The sequence below is a fragment of the Mustela nigripes genome, chromosome 5, assembly GCF_022355385.1.
Source record: "Mustela nigripes isolate SB6536 chromosome 5, MUSNIG.SB6536, whole genome shotgun sequence".
Classification (NCBI taxonomy): domain Eukaryota; kingdom Metazoa; phylum Chordata; class Mammalia; order Carnivora; family Mustelidae; genus Mustela; species Mustela nigripes.
Window position 1 is genome coordinate 108,122,384 of NC_081561.1, and position 27,680 is coordinate 108,150,063.

Sequence of the window (27,680 nt, forward strand, 5' to 3'; positions counted from 1 at the left end):
CACACTAATATTATTATTCTTAAACAACTGAAGTGCTACATAAGTCATCTGTTTCTTAGCAGTAAAAGTTATTTATTTGCTCTACAAATATTGGAACACCCATGTTCAAGGCAATGAATAAGCTGCTGCGGTCAACACTGGGGAGTCTCAGAATCTCATTTTTTCTGTTAATCCAAGTCTACAGCTGTATTATTTTAATTAATTCCTCACTCCATTTTCATTCCTTTCTGTCATTCTCTTTTCTTTTGAATATGTCACAGGGAACCATGTCTCCTATAATCCTATATATCCATTCCTTAATATTATCAGAAACTTCTGAAAAACAGTAGCTCAATGACCTGTACTTCTAGATGTTCAGAGACTTATCCTTCTACACATTTCATCACCTCCTAAACTAATCAGATATGTACACTCCAAATTTCCCTCACTAGCATTCAGGGACAGGGAATTGAAGAACAATGATAATATGTATTGTCCACTTTCTATGTTCCAGTATGGGGCCAAAAACTTCCCATGCATCACCTTCAATCCAGGAGAAACTCTTACAGAACATTCTAGATGTAAGGCTGGAATTTTTCCAGCTGGAACCATCCAAGGGGGCACTGTGGAGCCTCTTGCATACCTCGCTTACTTTTTCGTTCCTGTATCATTCTAAATGAATATTTCACTATCGATGGCAACACATATTATTGATGGGGGATCAGTTTTGAGTTTTGCTACATGAAGATACTGAAATAAGTACCTTATGCCCATCAAGTCCCAATGTAAAACTTAAGAACACACAGCATTTGCTTTTTTTGGTAGAAGCATTCAGCTTATGCAGTTAACCACAGTGTTTACTAAAACAGACAGAATGATACATTTTTATTTTGTCATTAAGATAATAAAGATAATCTATTTTCAAATAGTTGTCAATTTATCATTTGAAAAATTTAAAATGTTCATTCAAAATTAACTGCAAATGTACTTTCAGAATAATAATGTGTAAACTTCATTATAATATTTTTTTTACTTCATCATAAAATTTCCAAACTACTTTTTCTTCTTGTTCAAGTAAAAATTGTTTTTTTAAGTTATATTGAAAAGTAATTATCTCTCTCACATAGATCAGAATATGTTTACAAATTTCTCAGATTTATATGTTTTGCTAAATCTGCTAAGTTGTGATTTCATTTCACATTGTGAACAGCACATTTGTTTTAATTTACTGCAAAATCACTAAACCCCTTAATGAAATAATGTTTTAAAAAAAGCATGGCAGGCTTTTGTTCTTTATTATATAAATGATTACTTTATGCATGTTTTTCCTATGTTAAAAATAACATTAACCCAACCTGTCCTCATTTATCAAAGTCCTAAGTGCTTTTTGGGAACAAATCAGTTGTTCAACAATCTTTCAGAACTTAAATCCTGAGTGTCTTAATGTTAGACTGTGAAATAAGGCAGAATTCAAAGGCATTTTATGTTCTTCATGAGAATCTAGAATTTTTATTGGATTCCAGGTAACTTTGGACAATAGACATGATGGGATGTTTTCTCTTGGAATAAGTAACAATTTAATTATATCATCGAAATAAAATATAGTGTGGGCTTAATACATTGTAAATATTACGAAAGTACTACTTTGCTCTAGTAATTTAATGACTGAAGCTACATTGAATAACAATCTTACTAGTACCTGTGTACAAAGTATTATACATATTACTAATGAAGATATTACGGCGGTTGCAAGGATGTTACCAGCTCAATGGACATCTAACGATACCATATTCTTCTAAGAGGAAAAGGAATAATGTTAGATTTACAGACAGTAAAGAGTTCTGTTTCCCAGTTGAAACATCGGAAATAAGAATCCAGATAATCTGGCATCTTGATTCATATTGTCACAAGAAAAGATTTCCTCTCTTGGGGACTCGGATCCCCAGCAAGCCTAGTACACTAAGTTTACGTGAAGATAGGTTGTAGGATGCCACAGCAATGTAAAGAAACCCTTCTATCTGAAAAGTACTGATTTGTAGGCCACTTCTTAAATGTCTGACTTTTTTTTTAAACCTATTTACATACATTCAGCCCCAATCAGTAGATAAAATGTTTTGTCTATATTACAATAGGCATTGTTAACATTTCATCAGAAGGCCAATGCAAGACAATTCTTAATAGCCATTGCCCAGCATTTAGGAGATTTTAAAATATCATACAAATATACAGTTAGATTGTGAGAAATCTAATTTTGCGCATGGTATCGGTGGCCTCTTTTACATATGTGGGATGGCAGAAATGAATCAACAGGACAGTAACTAGAGTGCTACTCATCCAGGGCCTAATTCTCATCTGGTGGTTGGGCCTGGTTCCTGCAACGTGGGTTTAGGCAGCCAAAATCCCTTGACACTTAATGCCAGATAAGACTTGACTCGGTGTGGTGGGGAGGCTTGGGTATCATCTCAAGTGTAGGCATATGTCTGCAGCTTCTCCCAGATCCATGTTTCTTTTCCATAAATCTCCTACATAATGGAAAATCAGAGTTTCTTATAAACAGCCCTCTTTGTCTAAATGAAACTATTGGTGTAGGACTGAAAGATTCATCATTACTCTGAGGAAGTTGAATAGGTTAGGAATTTGGCCCTTTCTGAAGACGTATGTGATAGTGAAATGCATGGTCAGGACAAATATGTTACCCTCAGAGGAACATAGGTAAGTCTGAAGTCAGACCTTACAAGACTTATTTGAAATTTAAATTATATTTAAGTTAATGGGCCTAATTAAGGGACTCAGTAATGAATGATACTGATGAATGGTAATTCTAATAAGTATACTCATTAGGGAGAACATTTGAGTCTCTTGGGTTGGGAAATGATATTAAAAGCATCAAAGTGAATCAAACTAATTGAAGAGTTTTAAAATGAAGGTAGTGTAACACAAATGTGATGGTATTTCATAGATATTTCTTGGAATATCAATAAGCACCAAGTTTAGTGCCATCAGCCCCATTGTCCCTTAATTTGTTATATATGATTCAGATCTTTGAAAGCACAACACACTATAAAATCTACATTGCATACACACAGATACAGTTTCAAAAATGAATCCTGGAATTTTTCTACAAATAATGAGAATTTCGTCTTCACCAGGTCTTCATAGCTGCGAGCAGAGAGTTGGTGCTGCCTGGTGAGCTCTGAGATGTGTGGATTAAAATTCGGGATAATGCAGGACAAAAAAATGGCAGTTCTTCAGTGGAACCAGACCTTGGTGAGTTTTTGGAAACGATCTTTTTTCTTTCTCCTAAAGAGAGCTTATTCATCCTCCAGCATGCTGAGCCCTCCCCTGCATATCCCAGAGAGATAAAGTGAGGCAACCAGCAGGCAGATTTGAGCTGTACGTACAGACAGCTAAATCCATCCCAGGTTGGCCCACAGGCCACATTCAGCTGCAGACCATATACTGCCACAAAAGGACAATGCCCCAGTAGACTGCTCATCTATCTAGAGAGCTAGAAATCACCAGATAAATGCTAGCTCTCCACTTTAATTCATGCTAGGCAGGTCTCTGGGTCCTGTAGGAGCCATGCTTTATCTGTATAAGAAGACTATTTGTAAGTAAAATTGGTCAGGGTCAAGTGACTTCTGAAGCAATATTAATGCTCACTGGGAAAAGGGCCTTATTCTGAGCATCCATGGCACCATTAAGGAGTATCAGGCTGGGGCACAAGAAGAAAGAAAGCCATGCTCAGCTTATATTTTAGCAGACCCTGCTTACCAGGAAAAGAGGAGAGGCCTACTTCTTAGCCCAAACCTATCTAGTCAAAGCCAGGTTCTGGGCTGTCACCACGGGCATCTGGGTAAAGCATAGAAGAGCTGTATGTCATCCAAGCCTCAGTCTCAAGGGTGTCTGCTCCTCACTGCCTTTTTCTGTATCACCACTGTCTGCCCAGCCTCCTTAGCCACGAGGACCCGACTGGGTACTCCTCCTTCAGCAGGCAGGGTCCAGTGTTGCTTAGACGGGATCACACTGCTCCACGTTCCAACAACAAATGTCATCATGGATTTCTTTAGAACCACTTCCTTTTTGATGATTTACCTCCCTATAGACCTGGTAGACCTTAGGTGCTCAGAAACCAAGACACTCATTTTCCCAACACTGACATGGCAAATATAGACCTTCACTTGCGTGTTTGTCATTGATCATTCCTTGGTAGACACGAGTCTTAAGAAATATCTAAAGGTCAGTTTAGTAGTACTTGACCCAATCCCTTGGCGGGGAGGGGGGAATTTTATGAATGTTTATGGTATTTTTACCAACCAGCTTTCATAAAGAACTCAATTTTAGAAACTGAATTCATGTGCAAGTATGCAGCAAGTGGTACGATTTACACTTGATCACAGTTTTCTCACTTTAGGACACAACTGTAACAGTTACAGGATAGAAACACACACACATTTATATTCACACTCACGCACGGTATAATTTTACTGATCCAGACAATACTTATTTTCAATTAAGAAAAAATGAAGACTCATTTGGCCACCCAGGCATGAAATCTACTGAAACCTGGAATATAAGAATGCAGTACTCTTCAAGTAAACAGCAATTGCACAGTGATAACAATATACATTAAGGTTGACACATGCTGTCTTAAGAGGTCTAGTAATAGCTAAAGACTAAAGAAAGTCAGAGATGTCAGCCAGAAAAGTCAATATGCCTTCTCTTTTCCATTCTGCTTGTAATCCATCACCCAACAGAACAGCCATAGTCCAGAAGATAATAAATGTCCATGTATGAAAATGTAGGGCTAACAAATGTTTAAGTATCAGTGAATTCTGCTCAATGCTCTGGATAGTCTTCAGATTCTTCTTGTTGTTAACAGAAAAATAAACCTTTATGAGTATCTCAGTGTCAAATTTAAATAGATTGGAAAAAATATTAAGGTTTCTCAGGTCACGGGCAATACTTTTTTAAAAAAGTGGTCTCACTGGTGTATATCCGCCGCTTGTGTCCCATTGTTCTCATGAAAATCTACCTTCCGGTTTTGCTGAACTAGACGAATATAAATAACACACAGTAAACACGGATCCACATCTCACATGACACGACACATTTTACAAAAGAGCTCTACTTTAGTACTATAACTTGTAAAAATGGACATCTCTGATACTTATGGACAAATACATTTCACATTATAATGAGAGTTGTGGTTACAAAGGCATTACTCATTTGATGGTGTTTTCCTATGGGTCCTTAGACTTCAGACCATGTAGCTGCACGTGTCTCTCCCATTTCATTGAGACCCTGAAGAAGCTTCGGTCACATCAGCAGCTGGCTTTCTTCACTGCAAACCCCTGAAGAACTGAGTTTCGGTACCTACACTGTCGAAATGCTACAGAGCTGAGAACCGATCCTGGTGACAGTCCCCTTTCACTGAGCATGGTCAACTTAAAAAAATATAACCGATGAGACGACAGACTCTTCTAGATTTTAAGCTTTAAAAAAAAAAAAAAATGAATTTCTTTTCCTGTGCTGCCAGGAAGGTGTCAGGCTCACAGAGCCTCGGCAGACGTGTCTGTGGACACAGACATGGTCACCTTGGCAATCTTGACCGTGCTCTTGATGCAGCTCTCTGCAGCCCTGTGAACACTGGCCGCGTTGTTGGCATGCTTGTGCAGGCAGTCTGAGTCCCCCATGCTGTTGTCAAGAGGCTGCGCAGTGCCTTCACACGAGGGGAACATACTCCGGAAAGCATGTCTCAGGTCCTTGCTCCTCAGAGCGTAGATGATGGGGTTCACGGTGGAATTCAGCAGGCAGAGCATACTGCAGAACGCAAATACTGTCTTAATGAGCTTGTTCATCTTCCCAAAGACGTCATACACCATAATCGCAAGCAGAGGGCCCCAGCAGATGATCAAGACCACAAGGATCAGGACCAGGGTCTTGGCCAGCCGAATGTCCATGCGGGCTTGGTCGGGCCGTGTCACCTGCACTTTGCCATCCTCGGATGTGTGGATGATAATGCTCTTCTGGGTCCCACGCTGAATCATGCGGACTGCATGGCTATGAGCCTTCCAGAGAATATACATGTACGCATACACGATGAACAGCAGCAGCACGCTGGTGACCCCAATCCAGAACATCAGGTAGGTTTCGTCGATGAGTGGGAAAATGTCTGAGCAAACGGACTGCAGCTTCTTGCAGTTCCAGCCCAGGAGAGGCAGCACGGCGATCACAATCGCGATGGTCCACATCAGGCAGAACGCCACCACAGCCTTGGGCCTGGTGACGATCCTCTTATAGGCCAGGGGCCTGTGAATAGATATGTACCTGTCAATGGCCGTGAGGAACAGGCTGCCTACCGAGGCCGTGAAAGAGGCAGTGACCCCACCCAGTTTGAAGAGAAACACGTTGGGGCTGTCTTTGCGGTGGAACACGTGGAAGTCAACAAAGCTGTAGACGAAAATGACGCTCCCCAGGAGGTCGGCCACGGCCAGGCTGCCGATGAAGTGGTAAGAGGGCCGGCAGCGGAGGCTGCGAGAATGGAGGATGACACACAGCACCAGCAGGTTCTCCAGAACCGTGAAGGTGCCCAGCGTGAGGGACAAGACGGCGATGGCCAGTTGCTGGCTGGGGTTCAGAATCATGAAGCACTCCATGTCCATGAAGTTCTCCCCACACTGGATATTCTCCTCATTCTCCTTGTAGGATGAAAGGGACTTGTTGTAAAATTCAGTAATGTTCACCTGGTCTGCCGGGACCAACTGGGCATTGTCTCCGGCAGTCATCTTTTCTTGGAAGGGACTTCCCCGAAAGGAAGTTAAAGGAAATTTCTGTGGGAAGTACCCTAATTTGGATGCCATGTCACCTTTGATATCTTCGTACTGAATGTCATTGGAGCCCACGTAGAGGAGGTCTGTTGTGATGGTACGGAAGGTGGTATCAGCAAGGCCATCTAGGATAGACTTCATAACCTCCGTCTTGGATCAGGCCAAACTCAAAAGGACTGAGAAAGAGACCCACAGCAGGGAGTCCTAACAGGAGGGAAAACAAAAAAGCTCAATGGTGAAAAGCTTGGGAAAATCATAATAATGTTTTAAAAACTGACTGTAAACATCCCAAACATGTACCATCATGGTATTTTATTCCTGTCTCTGAGCCTAGATAAAATCCTTGTCACCTTCAGTCAACAAAATGAGTCAGTCAGTCACAGAAAAGCCACCCAGAGTTGGCGATGTGGAGGCGCCCACTAGAAACACATTTCTTTCATTACTGAAGCTGTCTGGATTTAAGTCACTGTGTGATCCTGCACAGACCTCCAGGGTCTGACAGTCAAGCAGAAGGAAGTGTGTCTTGGGCGTGGCACACACCTCATAGTTGCATTAGGAAATGTCTACCACTGGCTTCTACCACCACAGACACACAGCATCCTAATGCTGGTGGGGACAGGGTAGAGCAACATGTCACACAACTACTGCTCTTAAAGACTTTATCACCTTGTCACACAGGTAAGACTGAATGTACAGCACAACCAAAGAATGAGGCTGTATGGAATCAGGGACTGTGTGCAGCCTGTGTGCTGAATGTGAAGGGGGAGGAAGAGACTTCTGAGAACCAGAGGAACAGATGACCATAGGCGAAGATCTAGATGCTGGCCTGTCTCTGTCAGGCAAGTCTCCTCCCCCAGAGGAGACATTTGGATCAACTCATGGCTGAGGTGAACGTTGAACATGTGTACACCAACCAAGAAAAATGTCACAAACGGCAAACTTGCACTGAGTCTCCTGGGCAGACCAAGATCCTGAACACTGGGAAGCAGTGATGAAGGAGAGCGTTTCCTGACAGTGTCCCTCATGAGAGGTGCGGTGACACAAGCATGCTGGGAGACAGGAAGCAGGCCTCAATGCTGTATCATCTAGGCTTCCGTGTAGATGGCCCCGGAAATAAGGATAACTGAGAAAAGGGAGCCAAATTTTAAGAGCTCTTCAATTCTAAGATAAACAATTTGGTGTTTGTTTCAAAATAAACAGCCAGGGAATTGATTTTACTATTTATAAATTCTCCTTAAAATGCAGCTATTAGGCTCTTTCGCTTATAATGACATTAGAATTACTAAGTGGTATCTATAATAATTTTAAAATAACCATAAAAACTAACATTTTATTTCCTAGTTATATTTTTCTTTTTTTTTAATATAGCACACTGTATAGCGGGGGTGCTGTGGGATAGTAATTATCTTGGAACAAATGAAAATGTTCTGAGTTCTCCTGCTAAAATACAGAAATCCTACCTATCTGAAGTCATGAGTCACTCATTCATTCATTTGACAAAATTATGGAGGACCCAGTATGTGCCAGGCTCTGTGGTAGGTAAGCACTAAGGGCTGGGCATGTACAGTACCAAGCAAGAGTCCCTATCACATGGAGTACACAGTGTGGCAGAAGACAGACAGCTGACCCCGGTAATTATGATGAAATGTGGTGACCACTATGACTGGAGATACACCAGACACTGCTGGGGGCGGTTAGTCTCAGGGGGCAGAAGGAGGCTTCCCCAAGGACAGGATGTCTATGCCAAGAGTATGTAGGATTAGTGAGTGGAGACAGAACATGGAGGCAAAGGTGAAAAATTTAAATGAATACCTTAAGTATCACAATGTGGGGTTGTTTTTTTTTTCCTTCTGCTTTATTTAGTAACTTGGAATAGGGACAAGGTGCTGAATGTGGTCCACCTTTCTAGATTCTACTATCCCTGGGTCCAGGCTCTCTTCTGAGTCAACTCTACTCTCTGCAAACTTACATTTGCTAAACAACTCCGTTTACATATGAAAGTTTCCATCCACCATCTGAAGGACACAGAAAATAGCCACAATTTGTGAGAGAGCTGTTCATGGTCCTGGCACATCCTCATATCCAACTTTGGCCTCTCAACGCCCACCCATACTCCACCCATACCCATACCCACCTATACTCCAACATAGAGCTCACTGGCCCTGCTGTTCTTTGAGTCACACCTGCACACCTTCCTCCTTCCCTCTAAGCCTCCCCCTGTCTGAAATACGCATTTCCAAGATCTCTGCTCCACTGATCTCTCAAGGCCTGGTGCTAAACTTACCTCCATTTCTGATATCCCCTTGGCCAGCCCTTCCCACGAGGCAGAACTAATTCCCCCAGCTTTCCCCTCTATTACAGGGCTCACTGTATCATTTAATCATGAGCTTACGTATCTACTTCAATAACTAAAAAGTGGTTTCCAAGCACAGGAATGGTATCTTTTTTTCTTCCGTGTTTCACCAGCCTGATAACATGATAGCAGAGAAGAAAGAGAGGGCTAGTCTCCCTTAGAAATGTTCACATGAACCTAAGAGGTGGCAGCTGAATGTTATTAACTGGTGCATAAAAGCAGTGATTTAATAATACTTATTTGCCTTTTCTAAAAATCAGAGGAGAGAAATGTAATTAATTCAATGGGTATTTGGCCCGAAAACCGAACCTGGGAGCCAATCCAGGACCTCCCTCCCAAGTCAGCTTATTTCAAGTAACTAACTTGTCCTTCACATTTCCCAATTAAAAACGAACTTACTTGAAATTTTGATCATTTATATGCATATATTACATCCAAATGATTCCAAATTCAAAAGGAACAGAAGGACATACAGCAAAGTCTGTCTCCTCCATCCCCATGTCTCAACCATCCAGTTTTCCTCTCCCGTGGCAAGAAGATCCTTGTTACTCTTTCTAGAGATATTCCATGCATACTCAAACAAATACATGAATTCTTTCTTTATTTTCTTTTTAACAAATACTAATATACCACACATACTGTTCTGCACCTTGCTTTTCCATTTAAAAGTATGCATGAAGACCGTTCCCCGTTGGTCCACAAAACCTCTCCTCATTTAGCAGGTGCCTTAAGTATCCCTTAGATGAGTGTGACCAGCCTCCTTCTGATGCAGGTTTACATTGTTCATCATCTCTTGCTGTTACAAATAGTGCTGCAACAAATTACCTTCAGTACTGTCTTTTTGCACATTTCTTATGGAATTATGACTAATCATATTAGCTGCCCAATCTCATACTTTGAACACCCTGAACGCCTCTTCTTTCTTGGCCTCTATAATCAAGCAGACCCCAAAGTCTTGCTGACTTTCCCTTTTTATGCACGAAGGGAGAGCTTATTATGTGCAGGCGGCCTCCTGAGCCTCTTATGTCTATGGAACTATTTATTTTTCACAGTGGCCCTATGAGGTGGGTGCCGCTATGATCCCCATTTCACAGATGAAAGGCACAGAGAGGGTAAGGAATTCACCGTTCACACAGCTAGTAGGTGGCCAAGCTAGAACAAACCCAGATGTTCTGGTTCTAGAGCAGTGCTGTCTAATAAAAATATAAAGCCACATATGCAATTTTAAAGTTTCTGCTACCTAGGTAAAAAGGAAAAGGTAAAAGGTGAAATTAATTTTAATGATATATTTTATTTAACTCAGTGTATCCAAAATATTATTACTTCGACACCTGGTACTAGCCACATTTGAAGTTTTTAACAGCTACTTGCTGGGGTTCAAAGCTGCTTTTAATCTTACTGAGTCATCATCCCTGTAACCTGAGCCAAGGATGCTACTATCTCCCTTCCTTTCCCCGCTGATTCCAACCAGTCAAAACACTAGTAATGGGGAAAACACCGAATTAGGAGTTAGCAGACCAAGATTACTATGCAACTTGTACTTGGGCAAGGAGTTAATGTCGATAAGCCTCAGTATTTTATCTGCAAAATGGGGATGAGGAGGAGGATGATATTGCCTAAGTTATACAATTGTTCTAAAAATTAAATGAAAAAGAAAAAAAGCAGATCATGTACTTAACAGTGTCTGGCATAAAATTTAAGTCTTCAGTAAATATGAGTTGTTCTTCATTACCTAGTACTATGACCCTTGCCATATATTGTTTTGAGATAGCACAGTGCCTTATTAGATCATAGGCTGCTTCTTCAAATTTTATTTTTGTCTCCGCACTTAAAGCATGAAGGAAATAGAAGATGCACCCATGGGTGCATGTGTGGAGGAGGAAATGTTATGGGTGGTCTATACAGAATTATATAACTTCAGGAGACCAGAGACCTCACACATATTCTATCATCAAATTGTCATGACAGCTTTATTAGGTGCTTATTTATTAATCCCTATTTCACAGATAAGGAAATGGAGGTCATTAGATGTTAATGTAAATTGTCCAGAAGATGAAGAGTTTGTAGCTGACAGACTCCAGACTCTCAGACTCCAGAATTTTTGCTCTTTGATTTTATGCACGGTTTTAGGAATTAACAGTAACTAGGATAAAGCCATTTCGCGTTCTGTATTATATTCAAGCCTTCTAGCTTCTTACAAACCCAAATTAAGGCATTTTGTCAATAGTAATTAAGACTCGCTCCTACTAAATCACTATTTCCTATCCCAGCCCATCTAGGTAAATCTGCCTATTGGCATGGCCTCAAAGATTAAAATTTTAGTATCTGGAAGAGCTACAAAGCTTCTTCAGTGAAGAAGCTGGTCTCCTGAAGTTATATAATTCTATATAGACCACCCATAACATCTTTTTTCAGCAACGCAAACCTATGTGTGCCTGAGATTTATTCTACATTAAGGTTACCACCTATGTGATCACAATTTCCCACTTAAATGCAACCAAGCACTTTCATTAAAACAAAGTCACTTGTTAACTCTGAGCTGGAGCATGGTGTGGTTATGAAATATAGACTAATTTCTTTTTTTTTTTTTTTTTTTGAAATATAGACTAATTTCTGTTCAGTATCAGCCAACTTTAATTAAGGAATACAGTTTTAAAGTATACATGGATTTTGTGCAGTTCAAGGACTTTAGTAATGTCAAAGTACCACGGTGCGTAGGCAATTTTACCAGTTAACAGGATCATGGCAGGAAAGCCGTCCTCTGCATTTCAGTAATTTTTCCCTTTATTTCTACCTTTGGATTATTACAGTAATTTTCACCTGATTATTTTTTGCACTGAGAGTTTTCTTTGAGAGTTCATTAGTAATACGGTTTAGGCTTTGGGGGATGCAGCTGCCATTAATTTTGTTTTATTTGCTACTGGGAAAATCATAATTGGAAATTTCTAGCAAGATGCGTAGATGCACCTATTAAAGAAGCAGTTGGTTTTTATTACTGTTAGAGTAAAACAATGACTGAATGACATTTAAGGGGATTTTCCCAGAATTCTGTTTCTAAAAATATAAACAACTTATTCTATTAATTTAAGCTATAAATCATATCTTTAGAAAAATAAAAATATTTTAATGTGTTGAATCTATTATTTAAAAAAAAAGAAACTTCAGATTTTTGGAATGACATTACCTGTTTGTCCATCTCACTAAGTGCACAATTGTCTCTCCATCTACTACCCCTAAACTTATATAAGTCGCAACTATGGTAACACATCAAAGAAACACTCTGGGTACATGAGCAGCAGCATGAAGCATTCTAAAGTCTACCTAGAGTCGACAGCTTTGTTTCTGTGACCATTGAGGGTATAAAATATCCACGTCCTGATTAGGGTGAACATAGAGTGACAAAACAAGACTTCAAATAAAGTCTTTTCTATATCAATAGGATCAACAGCAGGTTATTTTAGTTTTCACTGCCCTACTGAAGATATTCTTTGTTTCAGAGAGACATTTCAGTAAGTGAGATATTTATCACTGTTGTACTGGAGTAAAAATCCTTGCAGTTCTGGACTGTGCAAGCCTCTCTGGGTATCCCTGCAGGATGTCAAGACTAGTTGGGCTGAAAACCCTCTAGAAGCATCAGAAGGATCAGTGCTCCTGATATACTCAGCACGCTCCCCACCCCCGGCTCCTTCTGTAATATCTTAAGTGTACAAATGCTTTAAGGACACAATGCCCAAGCTCATGGTTTCTAAATTAATAGGAGTCCAAGACCCCATTTAAGCAGGGGTTCCAGGACCCCGCTTAAACGAGCCGTTATTCTCCCTTATCTCTTTGTTCGCTTTGTGTTGTTCTGCTTAGCTAGCTTCATAAAAGAGTCTTGTGAAGGGTTCAAGAGAATGAAGGTGCCAGTGGATGTATTTGTTATTTTCCATTCATTTCTGGGAACGAGTCTGGTTTCTACTAATTTGATCAAGAAAAAGTAACTTGATAATGTATTTTTCTAAAGTTAGTAGGAAAATTTTAGTTGACCCTTATAATTGCATTATGTCTAAGACATGTCCTCAGTATACACGGCAGATCTCATGGGCCAACACCATAGCTGGATAAATGATGCTTCTGCTATGGCTGAATGAGCAACTGAGTCTTTTCTAAGTCTTATATAACCATCAGAGTTTTGGAATTATTAAAGTAGTTTGGTTGCCTTTTTGCATTATCTTCTATAGCAAAGAGAAGTAAAGGATTGACTTAATTATCCTGATAATTCAGGCAAAAATACATAATCCTTCTTCCTTGTATTAATGTCAGTTCCTTTTCCCATATATAAAAGAAAATTCCATTATGTAGGTAATGCTCGGTTGGCCTTAGCTTTCCATATATTTTGCACTGTGGAATAGAAGTTATTAAATGCACCATTTTCTCTGGTCTTTGTTAGTAAGAAAATATATTTCATGAAAATATATCTATTAATATGATCTAAATAGACATTAAGGCAGTTATAAGGCTATATTTCTGTTCAAATTTAACTTGAAGTATGCCTAATTATTTAAATTTAAAAGCTTGTTAAAATTTAAAAGAATTTTAGGGCTTAAAAAAATGATGGTTTTAAAACTACATCAGATTAAACATTCACTATTAGGTGATGATGCTGTAAGAAAAGTCTATCACAAAGGCAATGATACAAGTGAAATGATTTGTTGACTTTCATAACCAATTCCATTTCTCCATTTACCATTTAATTTTGTTCTACTGTTCTGATGCTTCCTCTTACTAAGTGCCTTTGTCTCTCTTTTTTTAAAGAGGGCTACCTTTTCTACATATCTGTAAAGAAAGTAACCAGGCATAATAGATGCAGCTTTCCCTTAAAAACTGCAAAATTTTCAACTCAATAGAAGCCACAGTCCATATACAAAATACTCCATAAGCTCGTCTTTATCATGTATGTGAAGTTTGTTCATTAAAAGCCAGCCCAAAAAAACACCTTGAACCCAGGAGATAGGTTATCTGACAGTTCATTGCCGAGGAAGCAACAGTTTAAAGTATGCTACATGTTGTCCAGTGGTGCAGCATCCCTTTCCGTTTCTTCCTTAATCTTTCAATGAGGGAGTACATTCTCTTTGAATCAACGAACATACAAATTAAGCTCAGTGAAAAATTAAGTCTTGTTTCTCTAGGTTCAAATCTTAGAGTGATTGAATGTTTTGGGTGATTAAATAACTGCACAATAGAGAAGATTCCAATTCCCCAATAATGTAATAAAAAACATTAGATTGTTTATGTGATAAGAATATAAATTGTTTTTTAAATATTTACATGCATTAGGTGCTATCATGATCCCCCTTCTACATAGGAGCAAACTGAGGCTTGGAGTAGTAAAATAACTCTAGGTCTCTCTCTAACTAGAGGAGCAGAACTAGAACTCAACCCAGGGCTGAGTAATTCGAAGTTAACTGCTCTTAGCTTTGAGGTCCAGAAACTACATAAGACCCTTTTCTTGGTTTCTAAGGGGGAAGAATTGATTTGGGGGAAAGGATGTAATAAACAGTAGCTGATCGTTTTACATAGCAAACGACTAAAATCTGAAGGAAAGATCTGTTGACAGCAAAAAGACTGCCCATAGTGCTTGCAAAACATCCTTGCCTTGTGGTCTTCAGGGACAAAGTATGATAATTAACTATAAACTATATTTCCTAACCCTGGATTAGCACTTTATTTTCAGCGACTGCTGGCAAATAATAAAAAAAAAAAAATCTAACTTGTCTTTGTCACCATTTTTTAAAATTAGATTTTCCCCCTTCATTTAGTCAATTGTAAGGACTGTGGACAGTAATGACAGTTTCCACAATACCAGCAGGGAAAGGCGAGGACACCTTGTTTAGGGCTGAATGGGGCATGATGGTTGTTAGTAAACAAAAGCTCGAAGCTTTCATTCCCATATGGAGAAATTCAAACTCAACTTGAAATCACTCAGTTTCCCACCATGAGCAGTGTGGGGTTTTGCTGGGCCCAGTCAGAAGATGACTCTTTGAGGCCCGCTCCTAAGATGCTCGCTGGAATCAAGGCTAAGAAATTCTGTAAACCTTTGTAAGGCTCCAACAAGGGAGTGCTTGTGACAAATTCCTGGTCCCCAAACAGCACAAAGCTGTGTCCCTAACAGCCATGTAGCTGATGGATACAAAGTTATATGCCCTCATCGGTTTCATGTATCACATTTTCATTGAGCATATACTCTGTGCCTAGCACTGTACACATGAAATACACATCCACGTATTACCCCTGTGTAAGGGGAGAGACAGGGAAGCAAGATAAATGATTTTCCCTCTCCCCCGACTTTGTCCAATAAAGGCCACCCATCTGTCCTTCTCCTCCCACAGATGACAGAATAGAATCGGATATGAAAATATGTCATAGGCCTACCATATTGTTTCACCCAATGGTATGGGGTGCCTAGCCCAGTAATTGGGTTGTGTAACCCCCTTCCTACAGATGCTTTGAGTTTTTCTCCCTGGAGAGAGAATGGGCACTGCTGAGTCACCCTGTGTCAATCTTTCTTGTGTCGAAACCCTTCAAATCGTGAACACCTTGAGAGGAGAGACCTGTCTTATAAGCCTCGCATGTCCTCTGCCAGGCACAGTGTCCAGTCTGGCGTAGGTACTCAATATCTGGTTACTAAACAGATGTAGGTGTTCATCAGCGACGTGGCAGATCTATCTTAGCTGAAAGGCGTCTAACTGTCGATTGTTTTCCTTGGCATAAAGTCCGTCAGTTATAAGGGAATTAAAACGGAGTTTTGGTCTCATACAAACATCCACCTGAAGAAAAAAAACAAAAACAACTGCCCCAATAAAAAGGCATCAACAATTCTTCATCCCAGGACCTTTTATCTCATCACTAACCGGTAGTTATATGGATGGCAAGTGGAAGCCTGAGGCAAAGATTAGAAATATACTTTGTATTCCAATCGTTGCGGAACCTGGGTGTGTGTTATAAACCTCACTGTTTTGGCACACAGCAATGGTAAACAAAGAGATTTTTGTGACACGCACAGTCTTGAATGAATCCGGATTACAGGTTGTTGATAGACCTTTAAAGACGATCTATGAGGTTGTGATTATAATGAAGTTTTTCCTTTCCTCGAATGCCCGTTATTATGCATTAATCTTTCCCAAAGGGGTTTCTCCACGTGCAAGTGTGTTTTCAAAACCACTTGTCAAGAGAAGTTATGTGAAAATTCAACCACTAGATGGAGTGGCTTTTATAAGCCCTCAGGAATCAATTTGTTATTCTATTCAGTGGACATAGTTCTTGCTTTGGTTGAGCAACTTCTCCTCCTGCTACAGCATTTTATGTATTTTACAACCAAATTAATTAAAAGATAAATAAGAAAATATGTTACGGAGGGTTAAAATGGGTTATTATTACTGCCTACAAAAACTACATTTTTAATTGCTTTTCTGGGGCAAAGGGGCATGGAGAAAATTTAATATATTGATAAAATTAATTGTGAATATTTGGAAGTCTGCCTCAAGAAAGTAATTAAGGATGAGTAAAGGAAAGTAGTTCTACTGGAAACAAACAGTATGTTTACGCCAAGAGATGCTAAAAGTGAGATGGGAATATCTCAGGAGCCCAAAATCAATTCTAATAACAAACCCAACTCATTTCTATTTTATGAAACATGTGGCTTTTTGATTTTCAAATATGAAGTCACCAACACAGGCCATAGTTCCGGGATGAAAAAGAATGGAAAATTATTTATCATTACAGGGGTTACAATGGAATATTTCACAAATGAATATTTGTCCAGATACTCATACAAATCGAGGATATGGTAGCTTTCTAAATAATTCCTTTTCCTTCCTATCATCTTCTCACTGGAATAATTTTAAGAAAGTTTTTATTGTTTAAATCCAGATTCCCTTCAAACATGATTTTATAAATTAGGTACTTATGTGCCATCCACTTTAGCTGAAATTAAAAAAAAAAATTTAGTGTGTACTGCCATGCAAGATACAAACATAAAAATATGCTTTCAAGATGCAAATAATTATATACAAACAGAACTGGAGGAAGTAGGTTTCACTAGAGATGAAACATGTGCTTTGGAAATGTAGTTTCCATTAAGACGGAAGTGTGCAATTGGATGCAAGGATAGGATTTGATGTCGCTGAAACCATGAGGTGGTTCTGTTGTACTCTTTCAAGGTCAAACCCTCCCCAGGATTTGTGTGGTGCAATTTCGTGCTTATGAACCGAGCTGAGGAACTGCAAATATTCAGCAACAGTGATGTGAAGATGAAGAATTAGGAAATAAGATGGGTGAGAACAGGCTGGACATCCAGGGTACACACACCTCAAAGAACAGTCTGAGACATCCCACAGTGGTCTGTGAGCGCATGCAGAGTGATTTTATAGGCCAGTGGTTCCCGAACAGTAGTATCAGCATTACCTGGGAACTTAAAAAACTGCAAATTCTCAGGTTCGCCTTGGACCTATGGAGTCAGAAACAGTGGGGTTTGGGGAACAGGTGTGTTGTTGGAAGTCCCTCCAGGAGATTCTAACACACTCTGAAGTTTATGGAGACCTATGAGAAAGACTAATGCTTGAGGGGGCAGATAAAAATGAACCTTTAGGAACTGAGGATAAGAAGAAAGAATATTCTGTGAGTGTAGGTTGAAATGGATGGCTAAGGGAGCCCGCTGATGGTAAAGTAGTTTCCCAGAGAAGATGTTTAAAACCAAGGCATTTCTATGGGACTGAAATAGAATTCTGTGGTCTAGCCTGAAAAGAAACATAACCTAACGAGTGGGAACCTCTCAAGGAACCTCTCAACGGTCTACAATTCCGGGCTTCTCTGCACTTTTTCAGGAAACTTACTGTTATATTTTTGACCAACAGAGAAAAGTGGCTTCAAGATACAGTATGTACTTACCCAGCATGCAGACATAAATTAAGAACTCCACACACCATTTTCTCCTAACTCTATTTACAAGGTCTATGCAAAGCTCTCTAGGTCTGCTAGCCATTTCTTTCCGTTCTACTGTGAAAGAACCCATGATGATGAGAATAAAAGAACGGGAAACCAGGAATGCTAGTTAACATTCAGCTTATTTTTTAAACTAGATATGTTTCTGTTTCTGTTCATCTCTTCCTCAAACTGTAAAACAATGTGTCACAGGAGAGGCACCCAGAAAACAACAAACTAAAATGGAAATTTTGCAGTAGGCCCAAGAAATGCAGATCTGCAGCAAATTAACTTACAGAATTAAATTATGCAACCTATTACTGCTTATAGTTGGCATATAGCTTGCAAAAATATCTAAGCGTTATAAATACATGGAAATGGATCTTCAAATACTTAAATGTCTGACTTTGGACAGAGTGTTTCCTTTCTAATTATTTCATCAATAAAAATGGATCTTAGATTACTCATACTTCACTTCCTCCGCTGAGGACTACAATCATCCAAAGGTTTTTTCCCTTTTCTGGTTGTTGTTTGTAAGAACTTTGCTGGAACTCCCAAAACTAGTTGTCTGTCTTCTAGAGTCAAATTACCACATGGGCAAAGACACCAAACTCTCTGGACGATCTTTTGCTTACTTTGGTTATATATTAAATTGTTTAGCTTTCCTTCTTCTCCACATGTATCCTGCTTGCTCACCACAATTGTACAAATGCTAGAGAAAACATTTACATATTCTGGTAGCAGTGCATTGAAATGAGTTGGAAATCTGGTCCATTTCAAAAGCCACACGGGAATAAACCAAAATACACAGACCATAGTGGCATTAAATAAAGTCTCTTTTCTAACGAATAAATCAGGTTGATTACTTTTAAATATAGCTGAGTTAAAAGCAAACAAGATGGACAAAAGCATACTGCTTATGGCATTGGTTCGCCTCTTGGCCAACAGAAATCAATGTTACAAAATTTCCTAGACGATATCCAGGAGAAATTTGTTTTTTAAAAAGCACGCTGGAATTTATCACCAATTTAAATGTAAAACTCCTTGCAACTTAATTCAATTTATAGAACTCATAGTCCAATTTTCTTCTCTAAATAGATGGTCTAAAAGAACAGATGAAGAAATAATGAGGAAAAAAGGGAACCCTCCCATTTAAACATAAACTTTGAAAAACATTATTTCCTAATTATATTTTATTTTAATTATATTTAAATATACTACTGACATACACAGTTTGTGAAAGCATTTGCCAGTATATTCAACTACCACAACAGATTGCCTGGCACATCTTTGAAAAATGCCTCTGCTTTTCTTTAAAAAGCAATAGCATGGAATTTGCTAGTAGGAATTAAAAAAATAGATATTACATTGTCAAATTTAGGAAACTATACTGCCCTTTATCTCTAAAGTAAAAAACAAATTTTAAATGCTTTTCGGAGTAGATAATGATGGTAAAGAATCAAGCCAAAGATATCAAATTTCTACTCAATGAATCCAAACTCTACCCAATTAAGAATCCAAACTCAAGGGGAAAAAATAAGAATTAGATAATAAAATATTGTGCTCTTAGGAAAAATTATTTGCTGTCTGTGTTAGGAGAAAAGGGAACTTAAATCCCTTGTTAGATTAAAAAAATGCATAATCTACCTTAGGAAATTCATTCAAAACTACAGAATATAATGCAATAGCACAATAAGTTAAAAAAAAAAGATTTAGCTAAGAAATATTGATTCCCATCTAACCAGTCTCAACTCACATATTCAAAAACAAAACAAAACAAACAAAGCAAAATTTTGAAAGCTTTCCTAAGGTGCAGGTGTGAAAATTTCTCCAGCTGGGGCTGCACCAGAATTTATAGTATTTCAGAACAACTGCTCTGGCTCTGCCAGGCCCATTTGCTCAGGTTTGGTGAGTAAACAATTCTTCCTTCGAAAACCCATACAAACAAAACAATGAACCTCGTGCTCACTAAATTATGAAATTAACCTGTCCGAATGAAACTTTAAATTAGAGGATATCCAGACGTTATTTGTTAATAATCCATATGGAAAATACTTCAAATATATGGAAAATATCAACAAAAACTGGCTCAAGAAGGTATTTGTAATGGCAACTGTGCTAGAAAAACTATTATAATGAAATGTACTTTACTTTCCATGAGGCACCCGTGCAGTGAAGAAATATGACCCAGGAAAGCTTTTAGTAAACATTTTCTGTTAAGAAGTAGAGGTAATCACAGATTACTTTATGTAATGGCTTTGACCCATTATCACTGATAGGTCATAAACATACCTATTATCCATTGAGGCCTGTTTAAGATAGGAGTTTCTCTAACATCAAACTATTTGAGTAGTACCAAGAGAGGCACTGGAAAACCTCTAAAAACAACTTTCCTCTCCCTCCTCACCTATTTCCTGTAGTTTAAACTTATTTGTGATGACACTATAATGTGCTGTATATTACAAATACACTGGTATTAATATGCATTCTATGATAGAATAATAATCTTGTATTTTTTTTCTCCCAACTTCCTTTCCAAAAATAATAAACAACTAGTAGGACCGGTGAGAACTGCATTAAACACATCAATCAGTGTTGATGAGAAAAGTATAATCAAAGGTAGTTATGCCCATCCTGGCATCTTTGTAAGATTCTTAGAACACCTGAGATGGGAAAAGATCTATGCTACCCTAGAGAATCAGAACAGACTTGTTTTGATGCAAGGTGGATACTTCTTTTGCCTTGAGTCTTCTATGTCCAGCTGTATAGCTGCCTTGAATTTGGACATTTTCCCAAATTTGTAGTATTTATTTAAAATATGAATTATATATTCAGATATATAAAGACAATGGGTCTAAATTTTTATGTCAGGCATGATACACACCTATGAAAAAGTTTGTTCATATATATATATACGAGTGTGTTCATACATCCCAATCATCTAAAATTATGCGGGATATAATTTGATGTTATATATTTTTCCGGATAACATTTATTCTTTCTTTTAGTCTAAAACATATCTGGGAGAAATCTGAGTTGATCTGTAATATGTAATTGTTAAACCCAATCTAATCTAAGAAGATACAGATCAGTGAATTAAATAATTATCAAAAACATTAAGTAACAATTCAGTGGCAAAGTGTAGTTATCCCCCAAAACCTCAGAAACGGCATTCATGCAGTTATAATAGAAAGTGAACATTGCTATCAGAAAAGAATTAAGAAAGCACTAGAGATGGGGTGTATGAAGTTAAAATTTTGCCAATACAAAGTGTATCCATTGGTTTTGATTTCCTCTTATTCCTTAGGTTCTCTATCAAATCTTCAATCAAGAAAAGAAAAACCAGCAGAGCTTGTAGTCCCTCAAAATAAAGATATGCAATATGTAAACTTGGCCCCAGCAGTTTTTCAAACAATGTTAGGTCCAGGTCTTTTCAGAGGCAAAAGCAGAATTATAAATAATTTAAACCCAAAGGCTGGTTTCCCTCTAACTCATTTGTCAGTTCAATTAGAAAATGATGAATACAAAAACAGAAGAGACAGATTATACTGAAGACACAGCATCCTTTTATTTTTTTTTTTTTTTTTGCAGGAATGAAAGCTCTCATCTGTGTTCTTCAGGCAACTGAGCTAACATAATTACCCCCAAGAAAAACAGTCAGCAACCTCAAGGACAGGCTCCATCTGACTAACCAAATTCAAGACGCTATCACTAAATCTTGTTTTACTCATCACGTGTTGTTAGGTATCTCCAGATTCAATTTATTACTTTTTTTTTTCTTTTGCAGCATTCCTGGAGAGCTAATTATGGGAAATAATCACTTTTCTTATTAGGCCAACTGTTTTCTGGGAAGAAACATTTGGTAAGCGTGGTGAACTACCAACAGCTATTCTAAGTTCTATTTCATCATACTTTATTCTTCAACAGCCAAGTATTTCAATTCTACTTCCAAACACTAACATGCGAGACAACCAAGGAGCCTGTCTCAATTTCCTGGTAGTTCATGTTAATCCTGAGTCAAAGCAAAGAAGAATGTCATAAGATTGTTTTGAAAGAGTTTTTCAGGCTTTGCCTTAGTAATTAATAAGCTGAGACTGCATACTAAATACTTATCACCACAATCAATGGGGCTGCTTCCTTCTTGAGAAAAGAGGTAGGACTGAATCAAAGAGTTTTCTTTTGGAATAGACTGTAATATGCCACAGATAGAGTGGTTCTTCCAGAGAATTTCATTCCCAGCAGTTTCATCTTGTTAACATTTAACAATTTCACTATTTTAACATTTTGAAATGCCAAAAAGAACACACTGATCCTGCAGCTAGGCTTATTAGAGAGGCACGATCTCACAGGCGACAGGGAGGCACAGAGTCCACTGGGAAAAGGGTAACAGAAAAAGACAGAAAACAGTGGATAACAAACAAAGCCAAGCACTACTCCAACGTGAAATCAGATTTGCAACAAAATGTAAAACTTTACATGCCACACTAAATAACATCATCTGTTTTTTTAAGGGACCAGGAATAACATTCTTTTCATAGGCATCTATATCGAAGCTATCTATTGAAACTGGGGGGCGTGAATATCTAATTTACCTTCCTAACAATGAGTGTGCAAGCATAGTAATTTTATTTTTGAAAGGTCAGAACTGAGCATTTCCCCCCTGGGGCCTCACGTTACCCCCACAGAGACTTAGGAACACAATGAGACCTTTCCCCATCAGACACTTGATACGTACCTCAGCCAGGATTGCTCCTTGCCTGGAGTGGGAGACATCTTTGGAACAAAAAGAATCTGTTCACAGTAAGTTCTGTTGGTAACCTAAAATGGATTAGTTTTTTAAAACCACGTCCATCCTCTTGCCTCTTGCCCAACTACAGCAACTGCTATCGTGCCTACAAGTAACCGCTTGCAGTATGCAACATTTAACAATCTGGAGGCTCATGGATTCTGTTCATGTATGGATAAAATCAGAATATTATTTGTCTCACTTAAGAAACTATGCGTGTCCTTTTATTTTGATAAAATTGCTTTTAACTGAGTTAGAGATGGTGGGAGGGAGAAGGAGTACCAGGGGAGAAAAGGGACAGAGAAAAATCAATCAGTGTATCTTCCCTTGCAAACTGTCAGTAGGGTGGGATTAGAAAAGCAACACTTTAAATCAGACAAAGTCCTATGGGAACCTTAAAGGTTAGTTGCTCTGAGCTTCTCAATATTCTGCAAAATAGATGGATGGCAGTGGTCACCCCACTGATACTCAATGTTTACTGAGTTTACACTAAGAAATTGCATTTCCCCCATGGTTGAAACGATATTAACTTGGTAATAAAAAACGAGGAGAAGTTATGGGACCCACAGAGATATCTTTCAACACCTTTAAAACCAGTAAATCTGTTGTAATCTCTTATTAAATGCCCAAGGATGCTTAATGTATCAAGAAGCAACAACAAAGACAAGAATGGCACTTAATTTGAAGGGAAATGAAGATGGGAGGCAAAATGATGAACAGATTACCATTTTTTTCCTCATTTGTTCAATTTAAAACTATAATTAGAAGCATGCATGTTGCTTTCAAACTTCCAAAGGACCAAATGACAGTTTCTCCTGTCTGTCACTGCCAACATCTCCACTGGAGAGGCGATCCATTTATGATGGTGAGCCTTACCGAGAAATGTCTTTCAAAAACACAGCAACTTTTTTCGTCTAATGGCTTGTTTGGGGTTAAATGGTTCCATCAACATTTAAATTTAGATGTTAAAGGTACGTTTACTTTTCCTTAAAAAGAGTGGCTCCTGCAGCTATTTTTCTACACCAAAAGTTTATTATCTGACATACATTTCTTTATATGACATTTAATATTTTAGGCAGTTTCTAGGTTTGGTGCAGAGATGGATGTATTTGGAAACACTTAGTTGCTGATACGGTTTATAGACATTCAGCACCAAGTCAAGCGCCTATTTTTTCAAACATGCACAATTAAACGTTTCCTACAAACACACATCAGTGTACACAGAGGTGCACACACATTCAATAAGTAGTAAATGGTAGAAAGCTCCAGAAGTAGCCCAGACCACAGTTTACAAGCCGGGGCTGTACAGCTAAGTAAACATCGACGCACGATTCGCTCACACGGAATAAGAACTCCACGAAGGACACTTGGGGACTACACTGGTCAGTACCCGAGGGGGCGGGAGGCGGAAAAAGTATTTCCAAACGCAACCCTGCCAGGTCTTACCCTTCGCATCCCCCGGTCCTCGGGGAGAAGCTCCCTCGGCACCTCTCGCCCAGCGCAGGGGCTGCTGCTCTGCTAGAACGAAACGTTCCTCCCGACTCTACGGAGCTCTGCGGGAGCCGAGGCGCCCCGCCCGGGCCAGGGGAAGGCACTGGCGCCGCCGGAGCCAAGAAGAGGCGGAGGCGGAAAAGAAGTGCAGAAGGAAGGGGTGGCCGAGGGAGTAGCCAGAGGGAGGCGGCGCCGGCGCGGGGATGCGGGCGAGGCGGGGTGGGGTGGGGTGGGGTGGAGCGGGGTGTGCCTCCGTCGGTCGGTCAGTAAGTCAGTCGGTCCACGCTGCCCGCGCGCCGGCGTCCCCTGCCTCGAGCGCCCGCCCGCCCGCGACAGCGACAGCGACTGGCGACCCCTCCTCTCCCGCCGCCCGCGAGCCTCGCCCCTTCCCGGGGCTCTTCAGTGGGTCCTCCCGCTCGCCCAGCCAGGCTCGGCGTGGGGCCGCAGGTCTCCGCCAGCACTGACGCCCGTCGCCTCGCCACGCTCGTGCGGTCCCTGCCTCTTCCTCCGCTGGCGCTCTGTCTCTGGCTCCCTCTCGCTCCAGTCCCATTTATGAAGCGCGGTCCCATCACGTGTTAATGAGCCTTTGTCCTGCCCTGGCAGCGGCGGCGGCACAGACCCCACCGAGGGAACTGCGCGGGGAGGGACCCGCGCACCGCGCAGCGCGGCACCCGTGGTTCCAAACTTTGCCGGCGCGGGGCACCTGCCGTGGCGCCGGCCCTGGGGCCGGAGGGGACAAGCCTCTCCGGCCCGCGTCACCTACTTCTCTTCCTCCTCCTCCTCCTTCTTCTTCTGCGCCGCCGCCGCTGCGGTCCCGGGGGCTCCCACTGCCAGGACCTGGCTCTCCTCCCGGATACCCTCACACCCCGGCCGAGCCAAGAAGGGGCTCGTGCCTGCACCGCCCCCGACCTCGGGGCCATTAATCTCGCGCGCCCCGGCTGCGCGCAGCGCCAACACCTTGCGCGGGGGTCACGTCTGGGGCAGCCGGAAGGGCGAGGGGAGCAGGAGGCGAGAGGCCGGGGAGCCCCGGGCCAGGGGTGCGGCCACAGGCCGTTCAGCTCGCCCCAAGTCGCCCCCGCGGTGGGCAATAGTGAGCCAGGCCCGGGGGCGGGCGAAGCATTGGGACCGAGCTGCGCAGCCCCCGAGCAGTTTGCTACCTGGCGGTGGCCACGCGACCACCTGTCCTCCGCCCTCGGGGCACCGGCTGGCTTCGCGCTGGGAGCATTCTCCAGCCTCGCCGCCCCCGTTGCCCCCGCCCGGCGCGGACCACTGGGGCGCGCCCCACCCGCACGCCCGGGCTACGAACAGTTGGGCTCCGTAGGCGGCTGGTTCTGCGCCTCCCTGTCCGGCGCGCCCCCTCCCCAGCCGCTGGGGGTCCCGGCTCCCCGTCCCTCCCGCACGAGGAGGACGCCCCCCTGCAGGGCCGGGCCGGAGGCGCACGGGGGCTCCGGGACAGCCGCCGGGGCGCCTGGGGAACCGCGGTGCGCCCGGTGGCCGCGACAGGAATTAGGGTACATGCTCGTTAATTGGTTCCACTATCAGCCGCCGTCTGCCTCCCGTGTGCACGGATCAAACCTTAATTGGTCTTTACATTTATCATGGTGAATTGCGAACCTACAAACAAGCCCGAGTCGCTGGTTCAGCAGAAAAGGCGCTCCCCCTCCCTCCGGGGCCCAGGCAGAGTTGTGGCGGCGGCGCTGGTGGTTGATTAGACATCTTTATCTCTCGTTGAGTTGGGTAGAGGGAGAACTGCACGGTTTCCACCTGATGGAGGGAGCCACGTCACTCTGCCCCCCAAGAACCCCGCCGAAGGCACTTGGTTCGCTTCCCAGTCCTCCTCTCCGTGGTTGCCACAGCGTTCATTTTATGATACGTCTCCAGTGATCTAGCAAATTCCGCCCCAGTCCTCATTCCGGACGCCCTCGGGTAGTGACCTCCACATTCCTCTCGCCCCAGGCCAGAGCCCAGCAGCATTTATAACATCTGGACCCATATTTGGCCTACAGGAGAGAATCCGAAAAAGCCAGCCTCTGAAGGAAGAGGGGAAACTGTTGGGGAGGAAGCTGGAGGGTGGCGAGTCCAGAACCCAGGCGTCAGGCCAGTCATAGACAGGTTTCCTGCAAAGTGCTAGTTCAGTCTTCGAAAATCTCCCCAGATTGCTTTAGGTTAAAAGAAGTGTTTCCCATTTACCCCATCAGAGAAATAGCCATTTAAGAACCCACAACTGAAATGATCGTTTTCTACTAGGTAGGTAGATGGGATAGGGTATAAACGAAGATCTGACTGACCCATCAATAGATGAAGGAATAACTGACAGATGGGTAGATGTGGGATGAGTGTTGGGCATTAACCCCAGTGCCTGGTACCCGCTCTACCCACAGCAGAGGAAGGCATCTTCAGGCCTACTTCCACGGGGGAGACAGTGTCATCTAATGATGTAAAAGGCTGGTAGGGAGGCTTCAACATCTGTTGCTTCAGTTTTCTTTTAAGGGTCATGGATTCTAGATTTCTACCTTCACCTACACCCTTCGCAGGAGGACATAGGCACAGTTTTGCCCTCCTTGTGACCCCCCAGACTCTAATTTCCCAACTAAGTTGGTGACTTGACACCAACTTCAAAGTGTTGCCACTTCCCATGTAGCCCAGATTCAAGTGATTGCGTCTAAAGAAAGGATTTAGGCAGGTCTTCTTGCTGGGATGAGCACCTCTTTCAGGTGACAGGAAAACTGGAGAGCTCATGGAAGGCTTTCCAGCAACAGGATTTCACATGGGCACAACCATTCTTCACCGTGGGCTGGTCATCTGTTCTCTTGGGGTGGCCCATGGGTTTAGGGTCCCTCGCGTCCACAATTCTGACATACTCCGCGGATAACCCTGATAGGACATTCCCCCACTCATCAACCTACATCTTGGTGTTCAATATCAGATCTAAAGGTGAACACCGTTTGCAACCTACAAAATGTACTCCATGGAAACACCGTATCTCAACCCATTCACACCAACTTCTGCTTTTTCACAAAGAGGAGCAATCTAATTACCTTAAGGGTCTCTGAGTCATCCTGAATCTCTGGGTTGATGGTAGATTTTTAAATTTCTTTTCACCGAATTCTACAAAATTCCAAGCAGAAACCTGGGATCCAAATAGCTTGAAGTCTATTTGTTGAGTGACGGGCTAAAGTGACCTGTGGACAGAGTCAATCATTAAGAGTCTAATCAAATAGTGACTCCAGCAGCTATAACTATTTCGCCTGTGATTCTGTTGTTGTTCAGGCTGGGCGAAGGC

The 27,680-nt window shown here is 41.3% G+C and overlaps 1 protein-coding gene across 3 annotated transcripts; it reads right to left on the reverse strand.

Moving 5' to 3' along the window:
• Positions 1 to 1,418: 1,418 nt before the first annotated feature.
• On the reverse strand, positions 1,419 to 25,721 carry CNR1 (cannabinoid receptor 1). Of its 3 annotated transcripts, XM_059401041.1 has the most exons (3): positions 24,353 to 25,154; positions 22,856 to 22,938; positions 1,419 to 7,013 (listed from the first exon to the last, which is right to left on the reverse strand). In XM_059401041.1, exon 3 carries the CDS (start codon positions 6,948 to 6,950, stop codon positions 5,532 to 5,534), a length of 1,419 nt encoding a protein of 472 aa, XP_059257024.1. In that variant the 5' UTR covers positions 6,951 to 7,013; positions 22,856 to 22,938; positions 24,353 to 25,154; the 3' UTR covers positions 1,419 to 5,531. The 3 variants fall into 3 exon arrangements, with proteins under 3 accessions (XP_059257024.1, XP_059257025.1, XP_059257023.1); XM_059401042.1 differs by lacking the exons at positions 22,856 to 22,938; positions 24,353 to 25,154 and adding an exon at positions 25,161 to 25,721; XM_059401040.1 differs by lacking the exon at positions 22,856 to 22,938.
• Positions 25,722 to 27,680: the final 1,959 nt, after the last annotated feature.

Excerpts from the sequence above, each read along its gene's own strand:
- CNR1 (XM_059401042.1), bottom strand. The coding sequence starts at position 6,950 with ATGAAGTCTATCCTAGATGGCCTTGCTGATACCACCTTCCGTACCATC.